Here is a 16,199-nt window from a genome sequence, read left to right as displayed (position 1 = left end):
TATCTATATTTATTCTAAAAATATTCATACAAGCAGTTTTCTATTTGCAATTAGTGGCATCTTAAATGACATGGGGACTATTCAAGAATAAATCTGTTTGTGTGCAACCAATGGGATAAAATCTGTGTCACCAGGAACTGAATTTAATACATGTTATGATTTTATTACACACGTGAGAGTTAAGCCGCTGCTCACTGGATATCGCGCCCGGGTTCTCTCGGCTCCTTGCTTTAGCCACAGAGTCAATGCTACAGAGTCAAGAGCCTTTAAGTGGGGCAGAAAAATTGTATTTGAATTTTTCTAATGTATTGCAATATTCAAACCAATGCATTTGGTTTAAATTGACGTTTTTAAAAGCACTTATTCATTACTATTTTTCAGATATTATTATTGTTGTTATTATTATTATTATTATAATACAGAAGATAATTCAAATTCAGTTCGTGATGGCACAGATTTTATCCCATAGACAACCTCTCAGCAAAAATCCAGCTCATGTCAACACAGAAAATACTACCTTCTAATAAGTAGTGAACTTTAGGCTGCTACTGCTAAACGACGAGAAAGAGAAAACAGCAGCGGTTGAGAGAGCTATAAATCAAATGCACAGAGCTCCAATCAGTGTATTAGACACACTACACACTTCTGAGCGAGTGAGTCTCTTTCACACAAACACAGCCTGTAGCTTTCTGGAACTGAAACTCTTTTTCAATATTCCACTAGCCCCCAGATTTTGAGAAGATTGAATGTTCCATATAGTGCATGAGATTACCTTGTACATAAAAGAAAACATGTATTTATGCATATGCTATAAGTTATAGGAATATAGACTAATTCTATCCAAATCACAGTATTACATTTAGCATTACAATTTAATATGTTTCAATTACAAATGAAGCCATTTAGACAAGCTCCACAAGTTACGTTATTTTGTGCAGTGAAGACATACATTTAGCTATTTAGCGGGCTTTATGGAAACTGATTTGCGCTGACAAGCGTGTGGGTGGGGCATAGTATATGTGTAGTAATGCTGTAGGACAATCTGAATTTGACTATATAGTCCTTTCTATTGAAATGGCAACCATATCAAAAATAAAACTGATTTTAGCCAAGGCTGATTGACCACAGTAAATAAACAGCTGTATAGACTGTACATTAGTGTGTGATGGTCATCTTAACTTAGAAGTAAGATAATTTGTGTTTGAATATTTCTTTGTTGTAACAATGCTTCTTGGCAATCAATCTTATACCGTTGGAAAGCCTGTTTATTTCACTTCTAAATGGTGCCACATTTGTAAGTAAAACGCATTTGTGGGTTGAACAGTGGAGTTGAGTATACAAGTTGCACTAATGCCAAACAGCTTTGCTATTCTGCTTGGTGTCATTTATTGGATTGGACTATTGAAGTCTGAAGAAACGAGACATATTAGCATATTAATTTAATCATTTAACTGCCTCAATAGCATGTGGAAGAACCATACACAGTCACAACAGCTTGGCACCTCCTCCTCATGCTGGCCACCAGCTTGGTCACACACTGCTGTGGGATGGCATCCCATTCTTCTACCAGCATTTGTTGCAGGTCAGCCAATGTGGTTTTGTTGGTCACTCTGGCATGTACAGCACGCACAATCTGAAGTGTTTAATGAGGTTGAGGTTAGGACTGCATGGCAGGCCATTCCATCCTCTCCATACCCAAATTCTGGAGGTAGTCTATGATAAACCCCCGGTTGGTGGGGGCGAGTGTAGTCATCTCGGAGGATAGAGTTTGGTCCCAGACTGTGGAGATATGGGATTTCCCCTGGTTGCAGAATCTCATATGGAAATGCATTGAGATGGCCTTGTTTTTCCAGTGAGGGAGATGCTGCCCAACACGATCACACTGTCCACCAAAAGCTGTCATTCTATTGGTGCAGCAATCAACACAGCATTCTCCATGTCTTCTGTACACTTTGACCCTATGATCCAAACCCAAACCTGGACTCACTGCTAAACACAACGTTCCAGTGCACAGAGAAGATTTGGCACATTTTTCATGGGCGCAACCTACACAATCAACTCTACTGCTCAACCCACAAATGCATTTACCTAACAAATGTGGCACGATTTAAAAAGGAAAATAAACTTTGCTTTCCAACAGTATAACATTTATTGCCAAGAAGCACTGTTACAACAAAAATAATTGACCAAACACAAATTTACTTACTTTTTGTGCTAAGTTTATTTAATCCAATGACACTGTAATTGGTCACACATGGTCTACTATTGTTAGACCAACATAATTATTTCAAAGCCTTTTATGTCCAACATATGTCTTCATGCACATTTTATTATCACTCTAGGGATGAGTTCTTCAAAAGGTTAATGACCAGCAGTCTATGTAAAGATCACAGTGACTGCTCAAACAGCCACTTTACTAATGACAGTACAATCTACATTCAAATGTAGAATTGCTATGTCTTCACAGCAGTAGCACTATCTTTTGTCAGTGCTTAAGTGATTCCATATCCCATGTTCTCCCTCAGATGCATGACAAAATATCCTCTTACCTGATAACCATCATGTTAAATTTATATGGATATTTTTCTTTCAAGCTTGATTGAATCTGTTGTTTCTAAAACATTGTTATTAAGCTAATTCAAAGATGCAGCAACAATTACCACCATGAACACAAAATGTTGCATATATTAAAAAAAAACAGAAAAAACAAAGGGTTTATGATTTGTTTCCCTTCCAAATAGTGAAGGAGCTTTTTTAAGCAACACTGACTTGACCTATAACATTAGCTCATGGTTGTTCAATAGAAAAATATACAGGGTACTGGAAACCGATACTTCTGCAGTGGTTGCAAAACTGTTAATCTACAAAAACCAAACTTGTGTACATTGTAGAGTGTATAGGTGTAAAGTATGTTGATAAACATTTGATGAACCCTGTACTAACCACTGGTGACTGACTTTTGTCAAGCAAGCGAAAAAAGAGCAATGTTTTCTTAAAAGTCTTATAATCAAAGGCAGAATAGAGCATCCCCTCTCCTTATTTTCTTTTGCCAAATATTTCTACAAATTATTGTCATACTGAAATGCTACACAGCCATTACTGAGAAACTAGGAGTAAGGGCTAATGATACAATGATACCAGTGACAGGGTTTTCACATGCCTTTACATACAGCACATCTTGGCAACAAATAGTTGCTACCAAGAGGATCATAACACAATTAATTAAAAAGGGAACATATTTGTACCATTCACTGCTGTCTCCTGGCCAAAAACATGTCTCATTCCTTTTCTGGTGTTATTTGTACTCAACTGAGTTTAAGGAGAATTTAAGGAAAATTAGTTCAACCGATTTCATTTAATTCCCTTTTTCCTGATGTTCATCACTAAGCCAATATACAACAGTAAGTGATGCTCCCATACAGAGACATCCTAAGTTCATGTATCTATGGTCACAAGCATTCATCCATTGAGCAGAATCCTGGTATGAGAGCCATGGGATAAAGGCCAACATCCTTAATGAGCTAAAGTTGTACATGATAGATAGGGTGGTGGTGAGGCATAAAGAACTACCTCCAATTACTGTGTCATTCCCAACTTATCATGGTTACCTCCATGCTACTGCCCAGAAAGCATTTAATTAACTCTGATATTTATTTTGCTTCCCTCTGTATCTTTGTGTTGTGTTGTGTTGTCCATGGCAACCAAGGAGGCCCATCTTTTGACCCCAATTTTCACTTCACTTGTATCTATACTATGACAGCAAACTCGTATAACACACAGTGCAGTGACAGTCAGCAAAATTATCAACAAAAAGTGTTAATTCAATATGGCAGTCTGATAGAAATAATGGCATAAATAGAGCGATGTGCGAATCAATACATCTTCAGCCACGACTTTGTGATAAATTGGCCCATAGTACACATTTGTCTCGCCAAGTAATGTTGAATGGGTAAAGCTTTCAAATATTGAAGACGTAATGTACTGGGATGTTTGTCAATGAGCCCTGTTGCAGGATGCATCCGTTTGTCTCGTTTAACTCATGATATATAGTGAAAGGTGAATCCCAACTCCTGTGCTTACACTGCCACACTCAAAAATAACCCATACAAGCTTTACAGACAAACTGGTCCCTGGTTCAGCAGGATTTTTATGCATTCTGACTCATGTCCTGCTGCATAGTACTGAGACGTCCAAGAGGGACATATTCAGTGTACCTGTGCTACTGCCCCAAGAAGCTTGAATAATGCATTGATTTACACAAGTACATTGGCAGCAGTTTCACTCACAAACATCTGAGAGTCTGCCCCTGTACCAGCTGGCTGCTCTTTTGTATCAATATGACCATGAACTCCAATTTCAGTTCCTGAACTTCAGCAGTTCCAGCAATCAACATGAAAAATTAAACAGAGGATTTCATGTTTGATCACTTGCATTATATTCACAACCTTTGAGGCATAAACTGATGTTCCACTCACTCAATCCACACCAATGGTTGATTAACCATATAATGCTGCAAACCACACTGCTGCAAAATAATCAGTTCAACAGTAGGTCAGTGAAGGACCCTCAGAAAATTGACTTAAAGTTGGTAGGTTAACCTACCAACTTTAAGTCACTGCAGGGGAGACAGGGGACAGGGCAGACTGAGAAGGTATGTGGCCAACATTTTCCTCTAGTGAATCATGCACCCTGACTACCTGGCTACCTGGCTACCTTTTCCCAAAGGCTTGCCATTTCATGGTTTTGTGAACAATATATTCCTCTACAAATGCAGGATAACCATCAGAAAATGTAAAACTAACAAAAAATCCCACATATGTTTTAATTCAACATAGAAAAGCATGGCTGGATTTAAAGGAAATTAACAAGTAAATAAAATACAATTTCACTGATGCCCTCTGTGTTAACAACTGACCCTGTACTTTCAATATCAGGGAACTATGTTCATCATTTCTAATTAGTTTTAATGACCCTAATCCATCATCTCACCCTTAAAACTAGCTCATTAAAGTCAATGTACCACTTGTTTGTCAACAGAGAAAAAAAACTATAGAATACATATGGGTCTTACCTGATCCCACGGACAGATGATCCCACCAGAAAACATAAAAAGGTAACCCATAGCAACCAAGCAGGCCCAAATGACGAGAGAGAAAATACGTAGAAGCTTCTTGAAGATGGACTCGATGCAGGCAAGTACAAACACAGCCAAGAAGATGGCCAGTGCAGTGGGTACAGTGATCACAAAGGCCATATGGTCCTCAACGTTCTGAAAGGGGGGGAGGATATGAGACAAATGAACAGAGTGTAGGAGAGAAGGGAATATTCAACAGGTTAAAGAGAAATAATGAGAAGCCCAGTTGTCCACAGAGAGATAAATAAAAAAAACAATGGAGACATGAATAGGTTAAAAAAAAAACAAAAAAAACATGAGAATGTTTCAAGCACTAACATAATGCAACACTGTCAGTTACATCCAATAAAAGTACCTTTGTTGTAGTGCTGCGAGTGGTTGTAGCATCACTGTTGTTCAAAGTTTAGCTGTTCAGGATAGTAATGTAAATGAAGCTAACAATTTAAAAGTGTATAAAATAAGTTCTACTGTACAGTCATTTCAGCATGAAGGGTACAGTGATGCACAACTCCTAACTAAATGCCAATGATCACATTTAGGTGAAGATGGGGAAAAAAAGGCAAAATTGAGATGGAGAATAACTCTATACTTTTGTATTTGATTATTCCTTTGTCTCCGAGACTCATGCTGCCACTTATTACTATATTTTAAAATGTACATTTCCGTGCCTCATATTAACCTGTTTTCTTTTGTACCAGATCACATAAAAAAGTGCACAAAGAAAATAAAATCGAGTCATTAAATTAAAAGCTAAACTATTTCAAAATGACTGAACTCAAAAAAAAAAACCCATAGAAAGTTGAGCCCCATTCATAATAGATTTGATGCTATCTTTCTGAAACACTTAGATCTGAATGTTCTGATAAAAATTTCAGGAGTTTCTTAAAGGTAAGCAGCACAGTGAAATAAGTCATTTCTGCTGCCTACTCTTGCCATGCTTCATCCCATCAACGCTTTTCTAGTGGTGTGACGAGATAGAAAAGGGTCATGGTGTGGACAAGAAAGCCAGAAGTTTCACATCATTACTGCCACTACATACGCATGGTGTATGCAAGGAAATCTGAAAAAATGCACAGAAGTGAATGTACACTCTGAGCTCTTTTAGCTTTAGACTCTTGCTAATTGATGGGACCTCACAGTGACACTATTTGCCCATCTATGCACATGCAATTAAGCACATGTAAAAGATGTCATGAATGTCAAATTAAAATAGTCTTATTTGCTGTTTTTCTGTCATTGCAAGCACTAATCACTGAAACTGCATTTTGCTCCATTCCATCATTTGTTTTCCAGATGTGACCTGGCTATCCGTTTTTCTGCCAGCGTATTTCACAGTGCTAGTCTTTGCACTTCTGTCTTTCCTCTCCCTCTGTCACCCTCTCTAAAGTCCCCCCACCCCTCACTTTCACTCTGTCTCTTTCTCATGCATGCAGTCAATGCACTGGGACAGGAGAGGATGTGGCTGTAGAGAGCCGCATCTCGCCCAGAGCAGAGCTCAAAAAAACAGCAAAGGATTTAGGTCAGCCAGTAAGCAGAATGAAGGGATGATATGATAAAAATAAAAGAGATGTGAGGTGGTAAGCGATCACACAAGCACAAGAATGGAGACACGGAGAACGATTAGTAGAGGGTGGGGTTTTCAAACGTCATGCATTTACAGCACAGGGGTTGAAGAAAAACAGAATGTAGAACAGAGACAGAGCAAAGAAAAACACATTTAGTGAAATGCTTATTTGTCAGCAAAAGTAAGAAACATTAAACTGGAAATTTCAAATTTCATTTTGGGCAACCATCTATCTAAAGCCACATCAAATCACGTTCTCTCTCTGGACCTGAAAGGATGTATGTCAACTTTCCCTACAATTCCATAAAAAAATTAATGTTGTTTTGACAGCTGATTGTTTACTCAAACTATTACAAACATATCTAGGGATACAGCACCAGTCAAAAAAAGAAATCAAACATGATTTGCAACATTATCATACTTGCACTTGTGCCAATTTTTAAGTCGTTTTACACTCATTTAACTCCACCATTAAGGATGACCATTTCATTTTCATTGGGTTGGTCATGGCTGCACTATATATAGTTTCTATTGATTATATCAGTTCAGAGGAGTTGTGTAAGCCAGAGAGTAATGTGTGTTTGTCACTGCTCTCTGTCTCCTTCAGTGAATTTAAGACTAATCCCCTCTTAACAGCTGACTCAGCAAAGACGAGAGGCACTATCCTGACGCAAAAACTTAATTAAGCTATAATAAGGTTATATTACTATACTACTATAATGGCAAATGTTTCAGTAGGTACTTAGTAGTTATCTCAGATTAAATGTACATTTGCAAATTACCTGTTTTTATGAAGCCCACAATGACAATGTATTTTACAGAGTGACTTGCCTTAACTGCATTGAATTTCTCAGGTTTATAGCAAAAATAATCCTTTCAAAATAGTGACAGAGAAAAACAAGTTTCCTTTTTCCAGTTCAGTCAACCATAAGCTCAGACAATAACCAGGCTCTTTTCCCCACTCACTTTTATCTCACACTTCTATTCACATTAGTGTTGCGATGAGGACCTCATGCTGTGAGAGTGTGCACAGAGGTGAAGCAAAAGCACATTTGTACGTGTGAGTCGATTCGAGAGCAGAGCCCAAATACTGCATTTGACATGGGTGTGTGTGCAAAGCCAATTTTTGTGACTGTGTGTATGATATGCATGCTTACTGTATATACAGGGCAGTGGTCTCCCACTTGACTAGCCAATTGGTTGGACAATTTGTTTTGAACTTAAGTCTCACCCCGAAATGACTGTCCAGAGTTAACTTTGCACACCACAATCAACACGATCTATCATTTAAAAAGTGCAAGCAAACTGTACAATAAGATGCTGGGCAACTTTGTGTTTAATCATATAACTCACTGAAATTACTCGGTTTGTTGTTTGATTTACAATGTCCAATTTTATTCATTATCAATTCATCATTTGAATGGTAAGTATAATTTAATTTGATCAAGATTTTCTTTGGTTGTCCTAGTCATAAACATAAGGGATATACAACATATCATGTTAAGGATATCAATATTTTTTTATTGTCCTGGATGTTTATAAGTACTTTTAAGAAAAAAGAAATTGCATCTCTTTGTAAGTTGTGAATCGGAAGCTTACCAGTCCTGAAGCAAAGAACACAGTCAGCAGAGCCAGACAAGCTCCCATCACTATGAGCAGCAGAAACACAATCAGTGGATGCTGCTGGCTCATACAGTAGTAGGACTCATACAGCCAGTCCGGGGACCTGTTCCTCTTCTCCTGACCTCCTCCTCTATCCCCCTCACCAGACTCGCCTGCCCGGTCCAGGAAATACCTTTTCCTCCGTATTGCTTCTTGCCACATGGATCTTGGAGCTGAGGGTGGGGGAGAGGAGGGAGAGAAAACAGAGGAGGTGGTCGCCGCTGAGTTATTAGTTTCCACCACGGATGAGGAGCAGTTTCCTTGTTCAGCTCTTCTGTTTTTGGTCCTGTTGGGCACCCTGTTGTAAAAGCTCCTGACATCCAGTGGATCCTTTGATTCCTGCTCCTCCACCTCCTCTCTTAAGTCCTTCAGGCAGAGACAACTAAAAGCTGAAGCTGAGTCGGAGTCAGAGAAATTGTGCGCTGGCCGGAGAGGTGGCAAGAACGCACTAAGGGTAGAGCGCAGCATCCTCCTCTTTCTCCTTCTGCCAACATGTTGGAGTGGGAAATGAAGGGAATGCAGAGACAGAGTGCTCTTTAGACTGAGAGAGAAAAGTGGGAGGGAAGTGAATGGGAGGGAGGGAGGGAGCGAGAGTAGAGTAGGGGAGTGCTAAGGGGGAAGGGAGGGGGAAAAAGAAGGTGCAGCAGCAGGGAGAAGTCGGCAAGTGAGAGAGGAGAGGAGAAATAACCAGACCAACATTTATGCTGAATACATTCTGATGCTGATGTCATGTAATGATTTGAATTGAGAAACACAGGATTAAGGAAATACTGAGCCCAAAACAGTGTTGTAAAAGCTCTCAAGTTCATGGTGAATTAATAGCAGATGCATAAAAATAGAGGTATAGAAAGGAGGAATCATCGACTAAGCTATCAACTTAAAAGCAAATTTTAGATTTGTGCGATATGTGCGAATCAATCAGAAAATCTATTTTTAATTGTTTTTAACAAAGTCCTAGGGTAAGCTGTGTAGTACTGTTCCTCTTTTCTGCTCTAAATCAATCTTTAATACTGAAGATTCACCCTGTGGCTGAGCAGCCTGATTCCAGGCTTAAAATCGGATTTTCTGAAATGTCAACAGAAAAGGAATTATCAGAAATGTGCTCATATCACAGCACTCTATTGATCAATCGTAAGTGTCAGAACTCTAACAACTTTGCTTACTATCATTTTCTTTAACATAAACAGGTGTAGATCAGTGATTTACTGTATTTGCTTCATTGCATAAATCTATGTGCATCTCTCAACAGGCAGGCAGACCTCAGCATGAGCTGCCCTCTGTGTGACTCATGGGAGTGTGGATACAGCACACTTGTTCAAAATAGTCAACCCACATCAGCCTGACACTCCCCACCACCTACCACTACTGACTGAATCTATTCTGCGAGTTGGAATAACCCAACCACATATTCATTTAATCAATTAACTATCTGCAATTTCCATGAACTCTAATTATCGTTATCTCTGAAAGTTTGCATCAGCCATGGTCTTATACTGCTTCTACAAAGAAACAATTTGCCCATAGGGATCATTACAGCTTCATTTAATCTGATTTAATTAGTATGTGCATTCAATCTGCAGAATTTGACCAATTTCAAAACATTTTTCAAAAATGAAATCTGTATTATATAATCAGAAACAGCAAAAGAGGGGGATATTAATTACTTATACAAGTAGTGCCGTTAATGAAGATAATGGTGGTGCTGTGATTTTATTACAACCACAGGGCTGCTGAAAAATTTAAAAAAAAGCATTCACTCATCATGTTTTCTCCCTTTCCTCATCTTCATCACTTGCACATCATTAGCCTCTCTTTCACCTCCTTACTCTAATCTGTCCCTGCTGCCTTCACTTCCCATTTCACTCTCACACATTTCCCTACTCCTTTTTCCGTGACTTCCCACCAATCTTTCCTGCAGCCCTAATCTTTCCATTCCATTTCTTCACCCTTCATTATGTTCCCACCCTTAAAATACAACAGTTTACTTTCTCTCCTTTAAAATCCTCTTCCCCACATTCAGACCTTCAACATCTGCCTTCAGTTCCCAGGTCTCGATGTACCTCTTACCTCATGCAATATTTTCCCCTTACACCATTTTCCACTCCAGTGTTAATTTTCCCCACATGCCTTTCATTTTCTTCACCTTTCATCATGCGTATTGGCAAGGTTGATCTCAACCTACTTCCATCCTCTACTCTAGATTCTTTTTCCACATTTTTCCTTCAAAATGAGTTGTGTGTGAAATTGAGACACAAAACCAAAACTTTAGCTATGAAAATGCAGGGAAAAAACCCCACTTAAAACTGCCCAATCTTAATTGAAGTCAGACATTTGGGCACATTCTGGATTGTACAGTCCTGAAGGGGAGTCTATGATAAGTCTGCATTGCTGACAATATGTTTAGAATATCCAACACCAAATCCCATAGAAAAATAAATCAGCATCTTTAGCTTTCAGGGAAAGAGGCGCTCGGATAAACAATTTCTGTGATAAACAACTTCTGTGAACCATGTTGTAAAAGCAGTTTTTCTCTATGGACTGTGTGTTTTTAAAAACTCCTCACTCCCTGTACCAAACTTCCATTTCCAGTCGGAAGATAAAGCAGTGAAAATATTCTAGTCGTCGTGTCCCTGCTGACAGCCATGTTTACTGTGTGTGGCCCCCTGTGGACCTAGCTATCTGATCAGTGTCCCAGGCTGGTTACCAGTGATGTTGGCACACAAAGGCATGTGATCGAAAATGAAAACAAATCTTACAGAACAATGCAAATGGTACAATAGCACTAAAACGTTTTCCAACTGAAGCCATTTTGACATTACTGACTGCTATTGACATGTAGAAAAAGCTTGCATGTGAAAGCACGGGGTAGTCCAGATGGTATGCATCTAAGGTATGCAGTACATACTGGCTTACAGTCACAGGACCATTTACCCATTTTTTTCATAATGAAAAGTACAAAAGTAATATTTGTATGCATTTTCTTTTCAGGTAAGCAGGTAAGATTTGTTCCATTCCATTACCACAGTAGTATATTTGCCTTTTTTTCAGCTTTTTTGTAAGAGTAGAACATAACACACATATGGAATGAGTTGTGTGCTGCAGTGACAGGCAGCATCTAAAGTAGACTGACTGCAAATGCATTTGCTCACAAGAGGTAATGAGGCAACTGGCAGGTATTGACCTGTTCAGGGTTAAGTGGAGGTCAAGAAAAATGCAACACTGTCTCTCAGTAAGAGTCCAGCTCCCCCAAACACAGACACACATTACAGTACACTGAACAGGCAAATTCCAATCAGCTAATTTAAGACACATCAATACTGATCATTATCATCATCATCACAGCTGAGTTGTGGGAACTTTGTTCACCTAAAACCGGTTTTCAGCCATGTCATGCAGTGGTCTTTGTTTACTAAGTCTATGCTGCTGCGCTTCTGCCTTGCCTTAAAAATTATGTAAAAAGAATCACTTTCCATGTGTAATGCCGTAATGTGGCAGGGGTGAAATGAGATTCAAAACACAGCTTTTCTAAGAAATACAAAGGCTTCATGGATCTGAATCAGCATTGTGTGAACTCATTTGTGGCAACAGCTTAAATGTAAAGGATATTCATCTATATTTAAAAGTTACACACTGCAGCTTTGAATGTTTATTTATCACGTCATATCAAGTCATATTCTCATAGCATAACATTAAAAACTATAATGCATGTCACACGTTTTCCATATATTATGGAGCCCTACTTATGTGGTGCTACACAAATAAATATGGTTGATTAAACAGTGTAAAATACTGTAAGAGAAGTTAAACACTAGCTTTATATTATACTGTATTTTGGAAGGTCTGGGGGATTCGGAGTCTACAATTTACAATACATGTTACTACATTAATTGTAAAAATACTGCTCTATAAAAAATGCATTTCTTAAAAATAAGAGATAACCAAGCATCAAGCTCTGAAACAATTAACAGGTGATTGTACAGCCTCACTTTGCCACTTGCGCTCACACATAATTCACATATTCTTAGTGTGGACACCCATATATAATACATTCAAAGAAGTTAACACTAAATAGGTGCAAAGACGAGAACACACACACAATAAACTGTAAACGTCTTACCTCTGCAAAGAGCAACGTCTCCCTTCTCAATTATGTCTCAAACCTCGGACGCACAGGCTGAATCTGAACGAGTTAACAATAGTTAGTGTTTGGCCGACGAGCCTCTATCACAGAAGCCAGGAAAAACACAGGTGTAAATCATTAATTTAATTACTGGCACTCGCGAATAGCACAGAGCTAAAACACCTAGGGCTCTTTCCTAGTGGACTAGTCCAAATGTCTGCTGCTGTTTGAGAGGGCTGTCTAATGCTACAACAACGAATAACCGAGTAAACACAAATTATTAAGAACAATACGTTTTTTCATCTGAGTAATTTGTCATTTTAAATGTTTGCAGCTCGTTTTCCCTTTTCTTTTTTAGCTAGCAGATGTTTATTTCTACTACTAACTGTCCAGCAGAGGGCACATGCACCAAATAAACTGCAGTAATTGATTGACCTCTGAACTCTCTGAATTAAATTATATGAAACCTAGATAAAAAAAAATGGGATTATATTTGGTTTTGGGAAACATATTGCTCACCCAACACATTCCAGTGGACACTATTATTTCTTAACACCTTATTTTCCAATTTTTACCAGCGATGAAGGTTAGAGGGTGTTGAACATATGATTAAATCACAATATCCACGCCGATTTTATGCAGTATTATATATGCACCACTCTTCTGTATCTTAGGGCTTTACCTTATCAGTACTAAAGAAATAAACTTTGATTTGAAAAAAAATTGTGCTCAGTTTGATGTCTCATTTTTATTCTGCACAATATTTTTTTTTTACTGTATATCATTTTAACCCTTCCTCATTCCACTTTCCAAGAACTTGCTGCACTTGCATTTACTTAATTGTCTGGGTATAAATTGAATCCAAATCAAATTCAGTGATTTCTTACATCATTACTAGTGAATATGACATAAGGTTATATAATTTCTTAGTTTAATCAAAGTGGAGTTGTTTAATTTCTGGCATTTTTAATTCAGGTTTGCTTCAAAATAGCTTCAGGTTTATTTACAGTATGTGTCACGTGGGAATCATAAAACCCAACAAGGGACTCTGTTCATTGACAGAATCAAATTTTAACAGCAACCATGTTGACAGGTCACAGTATGAAAGTCACAGCTGGTCCACTGGCCACCCTGTCCTGACTTGGATGAACTCAACAGAGCCATCATTAATGTGGTCAGTAACACCTGCAATTTTCCTGCTAAAACATGTCAAAGTGGCTGCTGTGCAAAGGGCCCATTTGCTGTCTTGTTTTGTCTCATGAAGAGAAGAGAAGACACTGACTGCCTCACAGTCAGTGCAAGGGGAGGAGTGTAACACCTCATGTGGAGCATAAAGAGGTAGAAGGATGGATTCTGCCTCAACCCTGATCCTCATTTTATTCTCTAACGCTCCTGTGAAATAAAGAGTGGCTCCATTTAAGTGCCCCACATGAATAGGCATGTGCTTTGTTGTCTGTCAAAGCTAAATGGAAATATATATATATATATATATATATATATATATATATATATATATATATATATATATATATATATATATATATATATATATATATATATACATATATATATATATATATGTATATATATATATATATATATATACATATATACATACATATACATATATATACTATATACATATGTATACACACTCCTCTTTCCATTTAGCCTTGAGGAGAGTGTATATGCTGTATATACATACATTATATTATCCCTTCTTGGAGTTTCTTGAGGTTCTTCTTTGCCTGATTTTCCAGCCAACAGTGCTGATGGTCAAAAAGACAATACTCTCCCTCGAGTATTGTAGAAGACTTCGATCACTGTACATGTACAATATACCTCTAAGGCATTCACATATGTTGCCCTGGCAACATTTATTTCTCATGTTGTTGTTGCATGACCATCTTGAAGGGAGGCAATGTGCCTCAAACAGATGTAAGAAATTAAATGTCAGGTGTATGCCTACATGAAAGTGATCATTAAGCTCTGCTGAGGAACTAACAAGCGGTGCCATACAATGGGGAAGAGACAGAACATCATGAGAAGCCACTCCCAGCCTTACAACTCTGTCTGGAGAAGCCATATGCTCACAAAAATGTCTGCAAATTTCATTCTGAACCCTTTCCTGCAAGCTCCGCAGCCAAAATACAGTTCAGATTTATTCCTTCTGTATGATTAACCCAGGCACCAACCCCTTTTACCTTAATGATAATGGTAAATGATCTGTATTGAATAACCGCTTTTCTAGTGCTGGTGACCACTCTAAGCGCTGTACATTACAGTTTTTCCATTCACCCATAGAAACACACATTAAAAACTCAAGGACACATCAATGTACATTTTAATTAATTTAGCTTATTTTTATCTTATGATAAAACTTAAATACAAAAATCACAATGAAATGTGTTCAGAGAGGTTTGGAAGCCACAGATTTATGCAAAACGTTACGAATATTTTCTTCAACTGAGGGTTCCACCATACCCCTAAGTTTAAAGAACATTTAAAAAGAGTTGCTTTTTAGTTTACCCAGTTTGGAAGTTGCAAGACAACCAATTAGTTAATTAATTCATATTTCATATCCATATATTTTATTTTTTTATTTTTGTTATGACACCGAATAAAATATCTAATTTCACCCACCAACTGCTGTGGCTGTATGCCAAGAGTCACAGTCAACTAAATAAAGTCAGTCAGTCATCATCATCTAACTGCTTTATCCTCCACCAGAGGGTCGCGGGGGGTGCTGTGCCAATCTCAGCTACATCGGGCAATAGGCGGGGTACACCCTGGACAGTTCGCCAGTCCATCGCAGGGCCACACACAGATAGAGACAAACAACCATTCACTCTCACACTCACTCCTATGGTCAGTGTAGAGTGTCCAATTTACCTAATCCCCACATTGCATGTTTTTGGACTGTGGGAGGAAGCCGGAGTACCCGGAAAGAACATGCAAACTCCATGCAGAAAGGCCCTTGTTCCAACTGGGGCTCGAACCCGGGTCTTCTCGCTGCAAGGCGAGAATGCTAACCACTATCCACCGCGTGTCCCACTAATATAAAAAATATGTTTTTCACATAATGAAAACGCTGAAGGCACTTTTTCCGACAGATGTGACCCAGTGTCATGGCAGCAAACATTTTTATCAGCTGATTGACAGTCACAGATCAGTTCATTAGTGGGAGAGCAGTAAAAAAACATACCCTTGCACACAGTTTATGAAACGTCTGTCATTGCATTTCTACATTAGAAAGTGGAATGGTACGATTAGCATCCAAAATGAAATATTTACTATCTTGCTAATCCTCATTGGCCGGATGTCCTTTACATGGAAAATCATTTTGTTTAAAGACATTTGTCTTCAGTGCACGATTTTAAACTGTGAACATAATTACTGTCATGATACTGTGTATGTTTTTTTATCGTATTGCATGCCATCATTTGTTTTTATTGTTCATTTGATGTGAGTTATTTTGGTCTCTAATACGGTTTGGGATTGATGGCGATTGTGGAACTCAAACTGTTTCCTAACGAACCCTATTGCAAAGGAATTAGCAGGGGACCAATTAGGGACCTATGAGGGTGTGGTATTTTTTTTCATGAAAAGGGACTGAATGAAGGAAGAAGACAGCAACGGAAGGCAGCCAAGACGTGGTGGACTGTTCCTAGGTGATTGGCCTGACAAAGAATGGTCCAAAACACCCTCATGATGAAGCT

The 16,199-nt window shown here is 38.4% G+C and overlaps 1 protein-coding gene across 3 annotated transcripts in view; it reads right to left on the bottom strand.

Moving 5' to 3' along the window:
• adcy2a (adenylate cyclase 2a) overlaps positions 1-12,564 on the bottom strand; it is a 44,916-nt gene extending 32,352 nt beyond the window's left edge. For 2 of the 3 annotated variants that reach the window (XM_044034510.1, XM_044034512.1), the window contains exons 1-2: positions 8,298-8,901; positions 5,072-5,269 (exon numbers count right to left, since the gene is read on the bottom strand). In XM_044034510.1, the coding sequence (XP_043890445.1) occupies positions 5,072-5,269; positions 8,298-8,828 (729 nt within the window). In that variant the 5' untranslated portion in view covers positions 8,829-8,901. Of the gene's footprint in view, positions 1-5,071; positions 5,270-8,297; positions 8,902-12,477 lie in introns of those variants that run through there. The other variant, XM_044034513.1, reaches the window with a different exon arrangement.
• Positions 12,565-16,199: the final 3,635 nt, after the last annotated feature.

Source organism: Solea senegalensis, linkage group LG9, assembly GCF_019176455.1.
Source record: "Solea senegalensis isolate Sse05_10M linkage group LG9, IFAPA_SoseM_1, whole genome shotgun sequence".
NCBI lineage: Eukaryota > Metazoa > Chordata > Actinopteri > Pleuronectiformes > Soleidae > Solea > Solea senegalensis.
This window is presented reverse-complemented; position numbering and strand designations above follow the sequence as displayed.